The sequence below is a fragment of the Physella acuta genome, unplaced genomic scaffold (genome assembly GCF_028476545.2).
Source record: "Physella acuta isolate Inbredline_101_S28 unplaced genomic scaffold, ASM2847654v3 ptg000465l, whole genome shotgun sequence".
Taxonomy (NCBI): domain Eukaryota; kingdom Metazoa; phylum Mollusca; class Gastropoda; family Physidae; genus Physella; species Physella acuta.
In genome coordinates, this window is record NW_026731984.1 from 398,567 (window position 1) to 413,523 (window position 14,957).

The 14,957-nt window shown below is 33.5% G+C and overlaps 2 protein-coding genes across 2 annotated transcripts; one reads left to right on the forward strand and one right to left on the reverse strand.

Annotated features, from left to right (window-relative positions):
* Positions 1-485: 485 nt before the first annotated feature.
* LOC131943705 (uncharacterized) lies at positions 486-6,204 on the forward strand. The gene is made up of 5 exons (XM_059303916.1): positions 486-601; positions 3,169-3,455; positions 4,248-4,355; positions 4,790-4,912; positions 5,379-6,204. Exons 2-5 carry the CDS (start codon positions 3,261-3,263, stop codon positions 5,991-5,993), a joined length of 1,041 nt encoding a protein of 346 aa, XP_059159899.1. The 5' UTR covers positions 486-601; positions 3,169-3,260; the 3' UTR covers positions 5,994-6,204.
* Positions 6,205-8,555: 2,351 nt separating this feature from the next.
* Positions 8,556-14,351, reverse strand: LOC131943727 (myosin regulatory light chain 12A-like). Its single transcript, XM_059303948.1, has 4 exons — positions 14,159-14,351; positions 11,284-11,390; positions 9,983-10,223; positions 8,556-8,944 (listed from the first exon to the last, which is right to left on the reverse strand). The coding sequence occupies exons 2-4, from the start codon at positions 11,383-11,385 to the stop codon at positions 8,712-8,714; spliced, it is 576 nt and encodes a 191-aa protein (XP_059159931.1). The 5' UTR covers positions 11,386-11,390; positions 14,159-14,351; the 3' UTR covers positions 8,556-8,711.
* Positions 14,352-14,957: the final 606 nt, after the last annotated feature.

Consider the following 14,957-nt stretch of genomic DNA (forward strand, 5'->3'; position numbering starts at 1 on the left):
ACTAATTTCCCGTAGCTATTTATTGTTAAATCAATTCCCAGACTAAATTGAGGCAAGGTGGGGGGGTGGGGGTGGGGGGGGGGGGGGGGGGAGGCGGGCTTAGAAATATGTTATGTAGTATTATTATTATATAGGTGATTAAGACTCCCCCAACTTACCCCCCAAGATACCCAATTCACATGTAAATTTGGTTTAAATTTGTTAGTCGTTCCATAGCAGTGTCATCTAGCCTATAGGCTATATTTTGAATGGCTATATTTTGAATGGCTATATAAAAGGATAAATAATAAATAAGTCGACACAACTGGTTTAAACTTTCTTCCGGCGTAATCTAGATCCAGATCTAGATTAGTTTAGGAAATATAAATATTAAGAATTTATGTAACGGTAACTTAGTTAGTCCAGCCTTTAAAGATTTTAAAATATCATTCTGGTCACTTTAGTTAGAATCAGACATTTAGTGGGACAATGTATCATACATACAAAAAGTATATCCAATGTCTCCTTCCGTATTTGATTTGATTTTATTGAATTTATAGGGTTAATTTTAGCACTTCTAGAATAAAGATTCTAAAAATCATTGAAATAATGTAATGTTGCTGTAAGTGCAATAAGTAAAATGTCAAGTAGTTGATATAATAAATAGATCAATAGATAGATATAGGCCTAGATCTATTAGTAGGCCTATTGGGAAATTTTTCCTAATTATCATAGAATGATAAAATGGACCCAGATTAATCCTATAATATACCCCATTGATAAAAATATCAAATTTATCATTCTAGGCCTAATAGTTTTTTTTATATGAATTTTCAAAGTTATGTGTTTAACTTGTTATGTTTCATTGTAACCTGCATTCCAGACGTGTGATTGGCTTTAAACTTGCATACCAATGTTGCTATTAAAGATATAATGATAAAACTTTGCACATTTGTACTCAATGATATAGGCAATAGAAGTCTACAAATAAAAAAAAATTAGAAAAGAGGTAACTAGAAATAATGAAGTTAAATTAAGGGGTGTGGCACTGTTCAATAGTGACTGCCATAAGAGGATTTCCAGACTGCACAGCTAGGTTGCTATTCCATATACCATCATGAAACTTTATATATTAGGACTAGAGCATGTAAAAAATACAATCATGCAAGTAAAATAAACATAGCTAGAGGAAAACTATAAATAGTGAACTTGAATATGGTACAGCGCAATTAGACTATGATGATTAACTACAGGCTAATATGTTACACTTCTTTGTTGCTACTATAAAAATAAAGATTAAACTTTACATATTGATTCTGGTGTTAGTAATAAGAATGCTAGTATACATATTGTACAGGTAATGTATAGAGTTAGAACTTACAAGTCAAATACAGCACAATATGATCAAGATACTTAACGATTTGCCATAAACATTAGATTTGTGTCCTTGTATAACATGGTAAAAATGTTATTATTAATTTAGAAAATTTTGGTTCTTGTAATGTTTCTGATGAAAAGTGTTGAGGTGTGCTAAAACTCAAAGATTGACATTTCACAGTATTCTTATTTATAAAATGTTTAGTGAAGTTGACGTATCCTTTGATAAATTCTTAAATGACATTAATCGATTAATTAAAGTGTTCATGTTTTCTTTCTATTATAGTTGCCTTTAACTAAAACTGTAATGCAGTGCAGCTTATAAAATTGGGCATTATTATTTTTAATTTAGGCCCTTTATAGTACTTTATAGATCTAGATACTACAGATAGGCCTGTCAGTATTTACATTAAGGCCTAATAGTTTATATATATATATATATATATATATATATATATATATATATATATATATATATATATATAATATTATATAATTACACATCTCTAGACCCATTATTGTTTTAGTGTTTTCATTTCCATTTAGATCTAGATCTAGATTCTATTTTTTTTAAACTGTTTACAATAAATATAGATTTTTTTCTACTTAAAAATGCCTTTATAATCTATTTATCTGCAATTGGTTAATGCTAGTTTGCTAGATCTAGTTAACCTGGTATTAAGAAGGTTAATAAAAATCTGGCTAATTTAAAATTTTATAATTTATTTAGGCAGCAATTAGGCCTAATTTCATTCTTTCCATTTTTAATCTAATAATTTAGATCTACATTATATTTATTTTAAAGCCCATTTTATTGTAACAGTCCATTTAAAAACAAACAGCTATTAAAAAACATCGTATGCGCATATCTATTAATATCTCGTAGCCCGGCCGCCATTATGAAATTACGCATGCTTTGTCGTTCCTACCCCTACGAGTTTTATCGCGCTACTCCTCATTGGCCCGTGCTTAAAAACCCTTCAAATCGACATTTCTATTTATCCAAATGGTTGGCATGCTATTTAAGCCTATTTTCATGCAACTTAAAGGATTATTTATATCTGAAATTTAGTTGTCAATGCGCCAGTTCGGTAGCGTCGGCATTTCGACAAATATTTGCTATTATCGGTGATCGCTTTCGGTATCGGACAATGTAAAACGGGAGCTAATTCATTTATTAGTATGTATAAAAGATGAAATTCAACTCAAATATTCACATCGAATACATTTTATTCTTCGATTCCGATGGCGAGAATTAACATGTTAAAAAATGGCGAATTTCAACAAGTACGATGAAAAAGTCAGGATGTGGTTGTACCGAATCGAAACAGCGGAAGTCGAAATGCCTATCTATTAGTATTTAGATTAGAATCATTAATAGATAGGCCTGCATTATTCTAATGAAAATCTATTGGCAAAAATTGCTGCTTGCATTTTATTTCATTTTCTCATTTTGATGAAATTGAAAATAATATTAATATTATTAATAGTAATAATAGTATAACTATAATAGGCCTATTCAATAGTCTATTCATTCCAATTAATAATTAATTACTATAATTAGCCTAATACTGAATGAATAGCCTATTATTACTATTATTATATTAGTAAAGTATAGTATTAGTATTAGATCTAGTATTCGTGTTAGTGTTAGCTTGTTAATTTTAATAATTTAGATCTAGTAGTAGGTAGTAGTAGAAATAGAATATATATAGTATAGATCTAGAAGCGAATAGAATCAATAGATTCTTCTAGGCCTAATTTTTGGCCTAAACAAATTTTTTATTAAAATGATCCATTTATTATTTTCAGGTGAAGAATGCCAATATCAAGATAATACTAAATAAAATTATTATATATCTGGAGTCCATGTAATCCACTGTTTCTAAAGAGTTGTGCATAAAATGCATTGCGGGTATGCAGATCCTTACTTCAGTGATACTCCCAAACACAGGGGTCATGACCTGGCATTGTGGTTTTTCTCCCACGCGTTCAAAAAACAAGACTGCCATGAAGAAAAGTTCCAGATGCTGGTCAGGGACATCGAGTCGGCACATCCTGGCTTCATCTTATCTCCCATTGTTGGGCTGACGTTTTTTGTAAGGGCTTGGTTGTCTTTCTTGTTTTATTTGTGGTTCTATAACAGGCCTGTGATGGTATTACTCCCTTGAGCCTAGTTCTTACACTTACAGCATCACAGGTTGATTAAAAACCTTAATCTTATATTATCCTACTAGAGATCATAGAAATACCATCTATATATATAATTCTCTTCTTGGAGATGCTAGAAAACACCAAGCTGTAAGCGCGCTCCCTACCACCCCCACCCCTACATGGTCTGGTGAGCTGTGGTTCACGCTAAATGTTCACAATCATAGAGCCGGGTTTAGTGACGGCTATTAGGGGCAGATAATTTAGTTTGAAACGATTTTAAACTTAGGGGAGGTAACTAAGACTAAGAGGAGGCTGCTTTCACTGTGAGGGTGGGTGGGGTAGGGGTTGGAAAAGGGGGGGGGGTTATTGTCCTTAACGAGATACTGATAGTGTTTTAAAGCAAATATATTCAGTGGCAGCATTGGTTCAGTTGAATTCACTAATTATGAATTACTGAAAAGTAGAAAATAAAACAACTAAATAGTGGCGTATGATATGCCCCGGGTCTGCTCGTATTGTTTAATGGTATTAAAAATGAATTACTTTTTGATGCAACTATTATTATCTACTCACTGTTCAGTGCTTTTTTTAAAAAAAATAGTTAAGTTGAAAATAACTTTACTTTTACAACCTCTCAGTACAGATGCCAATGAAAATGAAATTTTATATGCCTAAGTTAAACCTCTAAATCATGATACTTTAGAGTCTAAATGTGATTTTCTTTTTCACTGAACTAGAGATGTATACATATGAACCGCAAAGATGTCATTATGGGGTTAATAACTGAAGGTGCTGATGTAAATATGATGTTTCGAGGGCGGTGTATGCTGCATGAAGCTGTAAAAGTAAGAGATTTTCATGCCACTTTTTGGGTTTATGCTGCATGTATCAGTAAAAGTAAGAGATTTCTGTGCCAGTTTTATGGGTTTATGCTACATGATGAAGCAATAAAAAGAAACAGATTTTTGTGCCTACGTTTTGAGCTTATGTATCATGTATCAATAAAAATAAGAGTTTTCCATGCCAATTTTTTGGGAGGTGTGTTACATGTAATGATTTATCAGTAAAAGTAATAGATTTCTGTGTCAGTTTTTTTTGTTTTTTATTACATGAAGCAGTATAAGTATTAGTTATCCATGCAAATTTTTTTACTTGACAAAACCACATTTTTTCTGTTTACAGTTAGAAATTAGATGTAGTCCAGTATATATTACAAAACTGTTGACCATAAACTTTAAACAGTTAAAATTGATGATAAATTGCTTTATATTTCTTTCAGGTATCAAATGAAGAAATGTTAAAATTCCTTCTCTCCATAAAAAACATTGACAAAGATGTATGTGATGTTGAGTGTAAAACACCCTTAATGGAGGCTGCTTGCGGGAGACCAAAGTGTCTACGGGTAAAGTTTTGCCCCTTTTATGTCTATGTTTTTTAGAGCTGAATATCTTGAGTATTAAATGTGTGTACAATTTTAATATCTGATGGTCAAAAGACTAGAAGTAGTTTAGTGCTGAAAACCTAGAATATTAAACATGTACAATTCATCTCTTGTTTTTGTCCTGATGGTTAAAAGGTGAGTCCACCCAGCTATGATGGGTGCCTGACTCACATTAGGGAAAGTAAAGGTGGCTGGGCATAGTACTGACTACATCATCCCTTTATATGCCATAATGCCAGTTCAAAAAACAAATGAACTTTATCTATTAGGTCTGAAAGACGAACTTTACTTTTATTTTGTTTAAAAAGACCTAATGATTATATTTTTTAAAATATCTTTTAATTTTACTTGCATAAACATGAGTAGAAGACTCGTCAGACATGCTTATATTGTATAGGCACTTCCATGTAATTTTTTTATATCCCAGATCCTATTAGAAGCCAACTGTGACATGTTACTGACCGACTCCCACGGCGACACCGCTCTGCATCAGACATTCACAGCGACACAGGCTCGTCAGGGTGACATCCTGGCATGCCTGGATCTGCTGCTGGAGTTTGGCGCGGATATCAACTCGGTGGGGGCGGAGGGCAAGACATGCCTGCAGAAAGCTGTGGAGATGAGCAGTTACTGGCTGGTGAAATGGCTAATCCTTCACAACTGTGATCTCCATGTCAGGGTTAGGAACTCTAGGTACAATCTGGCTGCGACTGGTTATAAAGTGCAGCAGGATGAAACGCCGTTAATTATAGCGTTCATCAAGGCGGATCGTGTGATGGTGGAGGTGTTGATTGCTTGTGGATGCAGTTTCAGACATTACAGGTGGATCTTGGAGTACTGTAAACCGTACGTTCTTCTGCATAAATATTTAGTTGGCGCTTTTTTACGGGTGGATTCTTTGCAGAGTATGTGTCGTAGAAAAGTTCGAGAGTGTTTAACGACAAACATTGTAGCGGAATGTCAGGTTCTTGGGCTGCCGACATCTATACAGAAGTTTATTTTGTGCCAGGATGAGTTGAATGCATTGAATAATTTTGAATAGCGGTTGATAAGTGTTTTTTTTTTCTTGTGATATAATCATTGAGCTTTCATTTTGTGATAAGTTCCTAAAAAGTCGCTTATGATTTGTAAAATATTTTAGGAACCATATAAATATATATATATATTATTATTACATGTAAATAACATACGCAGTAGTATACTAATATAGAGCTAAATATTTATATATATGTATAGTGTAATATTCCTCCAAGTGTAGGACATATTGATTTAACAGTTATTTAAAAAACACACCAAATAGAACATATGTTGTCTTTCATCAACTTAAAATATTTATTTTCATCATCCGTCTCTTCTAGGAAAAACCCTCTATTTGATTTGATTTTTCATGTGTAAAAGTGTGGATGAACAGCTTCACAAATTCTTGTCACACCACACAGATCAGCTGTGATTCTATTTTTATAGTCGTAGTACAACCTGCCTAAAATGGATCATTTGTGATCTGGTTTTTTTTATCAACCAGTGTCGGAAAATTCTATTTTGCCAATGGTTAATACAGTATGTATGTAAATTAAACCAAAATTCAATATACATTTAACCAGGTTTCTCTCCTCTGGGGATGAGGTTTAGTTAGGTTTGACTGAACTTTAAGATGGTAAAATTTGTGTGTAGTGGAATAACAGTAGGTGCTAAAAGAAAATATGGATAATGAACTTAATGTATAGTGTTATATGCATTGGATAAATTGTTCAGCACATTACATCTACCCCCCCACTACCATAAAGGACAATGCTACTCCCCCCCCCCCCCCTCCATATACCTGTTAGGCCTGCAGGCATTGGTTAATGTTTAAAATAACTGTGTGTTGATGATTAGGTCAATGGGGAAAGCACACTGGTTTTCTATAGCCTGCTATAAACTGTGATGACACAGTTTTATGTAGGCTTCTAGTATTGTTACCTTTGATGGTGACCATATTTAATATAACAGGCATCTACTTTGTGATACATTTTTTTTAATAAAGCCATAGAGTTGGTGACCTAATCTTAACTGCTGGTGGTGTGTTAAAAAAAACATAAATAGAACGGTTGATGCTGTGAGGTTTATGGGAATCATAATAAAACAGGTAGTGTTAGTATTCTCATACTTAACTGTTGTCTTGAGTTTGTGAGGGTACTACCACTACCTGTTTTATTACTGTTTGGTGAGTTAAAAATGAAAACAAGCCATGTTAACCACATGTGGTAATCTGAGATTAAATTAACCTGTAGTTATGAATAAGTGGTAAAATAAATTGAAGCAGTTTTTTTCCTTAACAATCTTGAAGATAGACTGCATTGATCTTAAAAAAACATTGATCATCCACCAGACTTAGTTTCTAAACAAAATGTTAACTGTGGTAAGGGTTAGGACTATTTGCTTATGAGAATTTTTTGATACCATTTAAATGAAAAAAAGGACAACAACAATTTTTGCATTATTCAGCTGGTCTGAACTAGTTTATAACAAGAGATATAACAAACCAAACTAGATTGGTTGGTTTACAATTTTTATTGCTAAATGAATACACACCATTTGTCTTCAATGTTATAGTTCTGATTTTTTTTTAAAAAACAGAATGTTTTTATTTTATTTGACCGGAATTTGAATGTTTGACCCATCATCTTTTATTGTTTGTGCCCAAGACTCTCTGGGGCAGATGAAGTAGAGTACATCTGTTTCAAAGACCTTAGCATAGTAATGTTTGATTTAATGTTGTATAACTTTGTGCTGTGGTGATGAAAATGTTGATTTATTGATGTTTATCAAAACTGAATTTGCTGCTTACATTAAATACAGTGACCAAACTTTAAAAGGCTTATGATTTTTTGAAAAGTAGTTTCTACTCATATAATTTTATATATAATAATTTTATAATGATAAATATATAACAAAATGGTGAGCCAATTTGTTGGAGGACTAACATTTTTTGTTATTGTGTTGAGAGTAGCCTATGGTCTCTGAAAGCAAGGAATCATTTTTTTTTTTAAAGTGCAAGACAGATTTATCCAAATTTGTATCTTTTGTTATGAATGTGTGATATAAGTAGTACAGAATCATATTTTTGTTTTTAACTTTGCTGTAAATAAAAACTAATAAGAGGAAAGTGACTTTACAAATGCATATCTTTCAGTGTTTATGGGCTTACGATATTACAGTATTGGAAGGTGATTTAAAAATAACAACTTGTATTTAATGAGTAGTGAAAGTAGTTGTAAATTATTTTTTTTCTCAAGTAATGATACATTTGCTTTATGTTGACATATTTTATTATGTCTAAATATAACTGATACATGGATTGACAGTTTAATAATAATAATAAAAATATTTTGCTGAACTCAAAGTAATAGTAAAATATATTAAAAAACAACTAGGGCCTATTATTGTGCACAATAATTTTAGTATATTTAATGCATTTATTTAGAGTAGAGAAAATACTTGTTTTGATTGCATTTTGATATATAATAATTAGAAAAATAAAATTAAAAATATATCGAGCATAGGATTAACTTACCTATAAAAATAATACCACTATATTATATTTTCTAAGTATCATTTTAAAAGAAATATATTTTAAAATGTTTAAACAGTATATAACAAAAAGAGTTTCAGTGAAAGAAGATACCATAGAGATATGAAAAAAAATGCAAATTGTAAGGCACTCATGTACATGGAATTGTTTGTTTTGAACTGTCAACAACATTCCTACCACCATTCTCTCTTAACTTCCTGTTCCTGCAGAGTTACCCTCCCCTGCCTCTTGCTGCTCTACTAATGGGATTGGGGGATCATCCTTTTCTCTTGCTCCATGTTTCAGTGTGCGAGTGAATTCTAGGTAGTCAAATTTCCCTTCCAGAATTGGGGCGCCGTGAAGCAGTTCATCCACCATATCCTCTGACCAGCGGTCTCCCATGGTCATTAAACAGTCCCTGAGATAATCCTCTGGAATGAAACCTGTTGGCCAGAAAAATAGGAGAAAAATATAGTGATTATAATATACATTGTTGTTAGCCTAACTCATAGAAATGTAAATAGGTTATGTTTTTCTTATAAGATAGGCCTACATGTTTACAAAAATATTTTGAATTATTTCTGACTAGCTGATTAAAGTATAGTATACAGTTAGTTTTTTTTAAACCTAACAGTAAAAGAATAATAAACTGATGGATTTGAACATTATAAAGCCTTAAAAGCCATGCTTAAAATCTGCAAAATTTTATTGAACGTCGAATTTCAGCAACTCAGTTAAATGGGAAATGTAGTAGTAAATTAGTGTACTAATTGATTGGCTATCTAATCTACTCACTAATTCAACCAAAAAACTCAACTTCTTAGCTGTAATCATTAGCCTGGTTCATTAAGAGAGTATAACCCCCTCCTCACCCCCCAACACTACCTAATGCCTAATGTGAAGTCAGTAGATTATATCACTGTCTCACCTAATTAAATTTTAAAATGAATCTACCTAATTACTGATACTAACTCCTCTCATTAGCCTCAGACATTACCTCCTCTAATTAGCTTAACACATAAAGTGATTTACTTACCTAATTATTACATGAGTGAAAATTATTATCCTTACTAATGAACTCACCTGATAAGCACAGATAATCAACTCATATCATTAACCCAGCTAATTAACTTAACCTTTTAAACTCATTTGATTTTATTTACTCTTAAATGCTGATCATCACCTCAACTCATTAGCTACTTAAGCATACTCATTAAAAAGTAAAGTTTCCCTTTTCAAACCTGACAGTCTATAGGGCAAGTGGAGTTCACTTGTTTCTGTGACCTCTGCACATGAAGAGATAGTGTGGTCAGCACTATTCCCAGCCGCCTTTACTTTCCCTAACGTGAGTTGGGTGGACTCAGGGACGGTCTAGTGACTTTGATTCGAACTCAAGACTTGCGGGTTAGCAGTCCAGCTCTCTACCGCCAGACCACTCTGTCCCACAAAGCATACTCATTAACTTAGACTAATTAACTCACCTATGTTTCTGTCGTCAAAGCAAGCAAAAGCATTTTTAATGACCTCCTCTGGATCAGTTCCGTTGAGTTTTTCACCAAACAGCGTGAGGAACATGGTGAAGTTGATAGGGCCTGGCGCCATGTTGATCATCACGTCCAGATCGTCATCAGTTGGGTTCTTGCCCAGGGATGTGAACATCTCAAACAGATCCTCCTTGTCGATGTACCCGTCTCGGTTTTGGTCAATCATATTAAAAGCTTCCTGGAAAGTTACATGAGAAAAATTGAAACAAAAATATTTCCAAATCTTCTAATAAGTTACTTGGTCAATCTTATCAAAAGCTAAATCATTTATTTGAAGAAGTTTTTTGTAGATCATATTAAAAGCTTCCTGGAAAGTTACATGAGAAAAATTAAAACAAAAAATATTTCCAAATCTTCTGATAAGTTACTTGGTCAATCTATCAAAAGCTAAAATATTTATATGGAGAAGTTTTTTGTAGCTTCCTGGAAAGTTACATGAGAAAATTTTTTAAAACTATGTTACTAAACCTCCTGATAAGTTATATTGGTCAATCTTATCAAAAGCTAAAAGATTTACTTGAGAGAAAATTTTTTAAAAATTTTCTAAATCTTTTGATGTTATTTGATGATGTCAGTCTTATCAGTAGCTACAAAATTTACCTGGAGAAGTTTTTAGTCTATCTTATTTAAAGCTTTCTGAAAAATTTAAATGGAAAAATAAATTTGTTTCTAAATTTTAGATACCATTTGGTTGATAATTAAAACCTTTGCTATAAATTGGTTTGAAAGAAATTTTTTATATTGTTAATAAATCTTCTGGTTTTTTTTAATAATGAAACTTTTATTTTAACCAATTAATTAAAGGCCCTTAAATTTAAGAGTTAAAGTGAAATAATGAGAAAAATATTGGAAAAGAATGCTTTATTTTATATATTAATTTTCAATGGTATTTAAAAAATTTTCTAATATATTCCAATTTTTGACATATGTGAGGTTAAAGTAGCATTGGAATATAGGCTTAAACTTAAAATGTTAGATGGGTATCTAAATCATGTCAAATCCAGTTGAAAAATAAAATAAAATAATTGTGCATTAAGTAAGTTAATTTTTTTTGTATAAACATAAAAAAAACAACTAAACAAACATTGAAGTTGAACAAAGCATTTAACATATAGGAAAATAAACTACCAGATTTAGATATTATATTATAATCTATTTAAAAATAAATCAATAAAAAATATTAAGAAATCAATAAATCTTTAAAGTTTGACTGAAAGAAACAGTTAACTCTATCTGACCTTGAACTCTTGTATCTGTGCTTGATTGAACATGGCAAACACATTGGATGTGTAGCGCTGTGTTCTAGTCCGCTGTTTCTTCTTGGTTTTAGTGCTCGACATGGTGGCTGAAATAGATTAGATGGGTTGTTGGGTTAGGGTTAGGTCAGTACAGTATGACTCAAATAGATTAGATGGGTTGTTGGGTTAGGGTTAGGTCAGTATAGTATGGTTGAAATAGATTAGATGGGTTATTGGGTTAGGGTTAGGTCAGTAGAGTATGACTTAAATAGATTAGATGGGTTGTTGGGTTAGGGTTAGGTCAGTATAGTATGGTTGAAATAGATTAGATGGGTTGTTGGGTTAGGGTTAGGTCAGTAGAGTATGGCTAAAATAGATTAGATGGGTTGTTGGGTTAGGGTTAGGTCAGTAGAGTATGGTTGAAATAGATTAGATGGGTTGTTGGGTTAGGGTTAAGTCAGTAGAGTATGGCTGAAATAGATTAGATGGGTTGTTGGGTTAGGGTTAGGTCAGTAGAGTATGGCTAAAATAGATTAGATGGGTTGTTGGGTTAGGGTTAGGTCAGTAGAGTATGGTTGAAATAGATTAGATGGGTTGTTGGGTTAGGGTTAGGTCAGTAGAGTATGGTTGAAATAGATTAGATGGGTTGTTGGGTTAGGGTTAGGTCAGTAGAGTATGGTTGAAATAGATTTGTGGGGTGTTGGGTTAGGGTTAGGTCAGTACAGAATGACTTAAATAGATTAGATGGGTTGTTGGGTTAGGTTAGTAGAGTATGGCTGAAATAGATTTGATGGGTTGTTGGGTTAGGGTTAAGTCAGTACAGAATGACTTAAATAGATTAGATTTATTGTTGGTTTAGGGTTAGGTCAGTACAATATGGCTGAAATAGATTAGATGGGTTATTGGGTTAGGGTTAGGTCAGTAGAGTATGACTGAAATAGATTTAATGGGTTGTTGGGTTAGGGTTAGGTCAGTAGAGTATGGTTGAAATAGATTAGATGGGTTGTTGGGTTAGGGTTAGGTCAGTAGAGTATGGTTGAAATAGATTAGATGGGTTGTTGGGTTAGGGTTAAGTCAGTACAGAATGACTTAAATAGATTAGATGGGTTATTGGGTTAGGGTTAGGTCAGTAGAGTATGACTGAAATAGATTTAATGGGTTGTTGGGTTAGTACAGTATGGTTGAAATAGATTAGATGGATTGGGTTAGGTTAGTAGAGTATGGCTGAAATAGATTTGATTGATTAGATTAGGTTATTAGAGTATGGCTGAAATAGATTTGATGGATTGGGTTAGGTCAGTAGAGTATGGCTGAAATAGATTTGATGGATTCATGAGACTGAGTTAGGTTTTCTCATTAAAGGTTCTAGCTGGGATAGGTGTGGACAAGTGATGCTTTCCATATCCATGTTTAATACACTTACATTTTATATATAATATTTATATCCAGTGCACTCAAACCCAGTGATCAGTACCTATAACACACAACAGTTCATCGTATAGGCCTACTATACCTACACACTCATATGCACAATCCCAGTGTACAATGCACCCATACATAATTGCACTCTATCTTAGTGAACTCACATCTAGTTCACAAACTTAGTGCACCCATACTTGCTGGACCCATGCTTAAAGCACGTATTAACATTGCATCATTATTCATGTTTTAGCACCGTGTAGTTACTATAGGCTGCTCTCCCCTCACAAAAGACAAAGAAAGTTAAACTCCCCTTTCTGGCCTTATGGTAGATGAGTAGAGTTCTTATCATATTACAGCACAGTTATCTAACTACAGCGGAGACAGTAGTATCATCCAGAGTTTCTTTCAGGCATCCAGGCTCCCCCCCCCCACCGAAGAAAGTCTTCCGCCCCCTCCCTCCCCGAACTAAATGGAATTTATATAGAAAACATACTTTTACCAGTGTCCACACCCCACCCCGAAAATGTTGTCCGCCCCCCCCCCCCCCCCATCCCGACAATATCAAGTGCCCCTCTCCCTCCCCCCCACCCGGAGAAAAAAGTCTGGAAGAAACACTGTTAACATCCCAATATCAGCTTACTGAAAATTGAGTTTAAAGTTAGGTTGGCTTGTTGTTTATTTTCTCAAGTTAGTTTTGGTCATAACTTTTTTGTCCACACCATTCCCAACCAAACACCAGCAGTAAAATCGTCGTTTATTGACTTTAAGACTGGCCTATGATGTGAAACTACTGTCAGTTATAAACGCCGATCATTTATTAATCATTTGCAACTTCAATAACAATAATATCAGGAGCACATTAATTCTTAATCTATTAATAGTATAGCGTGAATGGTGTGGAGGGTGGGGGTAGGGTAAAGCTGGTAAATTGCTTGAGTTACATTACAAACATACAAATTAAGCCAGGAAATAGTTATAATAGTATACTTTTAACTGGTGCTAATATTGAAAATAAATTCACTAGTTCACCAAACAGTCAGAACAGATCAAAACGGTCGAGGAAGAGCCAGGAAGTTGGTGATCGCGGTCTCTCTTCTTGTAAGTAGACCTAGCGGTACTTGAATTTATGGATACAAATTTAGCTGGGCATTTATTAAAAACTAAAATACCAGGTTTATTTCTCTACTTAATCGGTTGTAGTCTTAGTTTAGAGAAGTTTTCTATAATATTCGTTTTTTCTATAATAGACCTCTAAAGATATAATTATAATTTGTTTATGGAATACCGGCATCACCTACAAAAAACATTATTTTTCTTGTAATGTTCTAATACGAGTTCGCACTTCCCTCCCTTTAATTTTCTACGTTTTTTTTAAACAGAAAATTAAAAAAAAACAACACTTTTAAAGTGTGTAACACGGGCACACACACACAACTCCCAGCACATAACTTACCTTTATACAGGTACACAAGCAATGAAACAAATCCAATCAAAGTTTTTCAACTCCGTTAACTCGAATGTGCCAAACACAAGGAGACGAATACTTCTACTGTGCTGTGAAAAAAATGGCTTCTTAGGAGGAAAATCTGGAGTGAGTAATAACACGGTACACCTTTCTCACCCCCTCTCCCCCGCCTGAATGAGCGCCCTTGTTGGCATCTACTCACTATCACGCGCACGCACGCACACACCCAAATCTCAACCCGCGCCTTCACCTTCATTCGTATAGGCGTCTTGTTTTTACGCAGGGGAGGCAACCAGACACAGCTCACAAAGGGAAGACATATATATATATATATATATATATATATATATATATATATATATATATATATCGATGGTCTCGGTCGCAAACTGTCTAACTCCGAAAATGTAAATTTTACAGGAGAGACAAAAAACTTATTATTTCCTTCTCGATCGCTCTAATACACATTTTTTTAAAAGATATCTCCGAAGAAACTCTCTACCGACTATACTGTAGCGTTTTAAAATGGGTTTTGTTGATATTTACAAAGTTATAGCAGGTTTAAAAAGATAGACGGTTTGCTCGGTCTAAAATTCTCGGTGCAAACCGTCTATCTGTGCGCGCGCAGACTTAGCTGTTTTGAGCCGAGAATTTTGGTCCCAGCCGCGTTCGTTCGTTTTGTCCAATGAACGTGATTTAGTTATGTTTATGTTTTTAAGTTATAATTAACACCTCATAATATTTAGATTATAGTTTTGGGCTCATATTTTATTTATTTGAGTTTATT

Coding starts and splice junctions, on each gene's coding strand:
- LOC131943705 (XM_059303916.1), top strand. CDS start 3,261: ATGCATTGCGGGTATGCAGATCCTTACTTCAGTGATACTCCCAAACAC. Junction 3,456..4,247: donor TTGTTGGGCTGACGTTTTTT/GTAAGGGCTTGG, acceptor TCACTGAACTAG/AGATGTATACATATGAACCG. Junction 4,913..5,378: donor GGAGACCAAAGTGTCTACGG/GTAAAGTTTTGC, acceptor TTTATATCCCAG/ATCCTATTAGAAGCCAACTG.
- LOC131943727 (XM_059303948.1), bottom strand. CDS start 11,385: ATGTCGAGCACTAAAACCAAGAAGAAACAGCGGACTAGAACACAGCGC. Junction 10,224..11,283: donor CACAGATACAAGAGTTCAAG/GTCAGATAGAGT, acceptor GTAACTTTCCAG/GAAGCTTTTAATATGATTGA. Junction 8,945..9,982: donor CTTTGACGACAGAAACATAG/GTGAGTTAATTA, acceptor TCTGGCCAACAG/GTTTCATTCCAGAGGATTAT.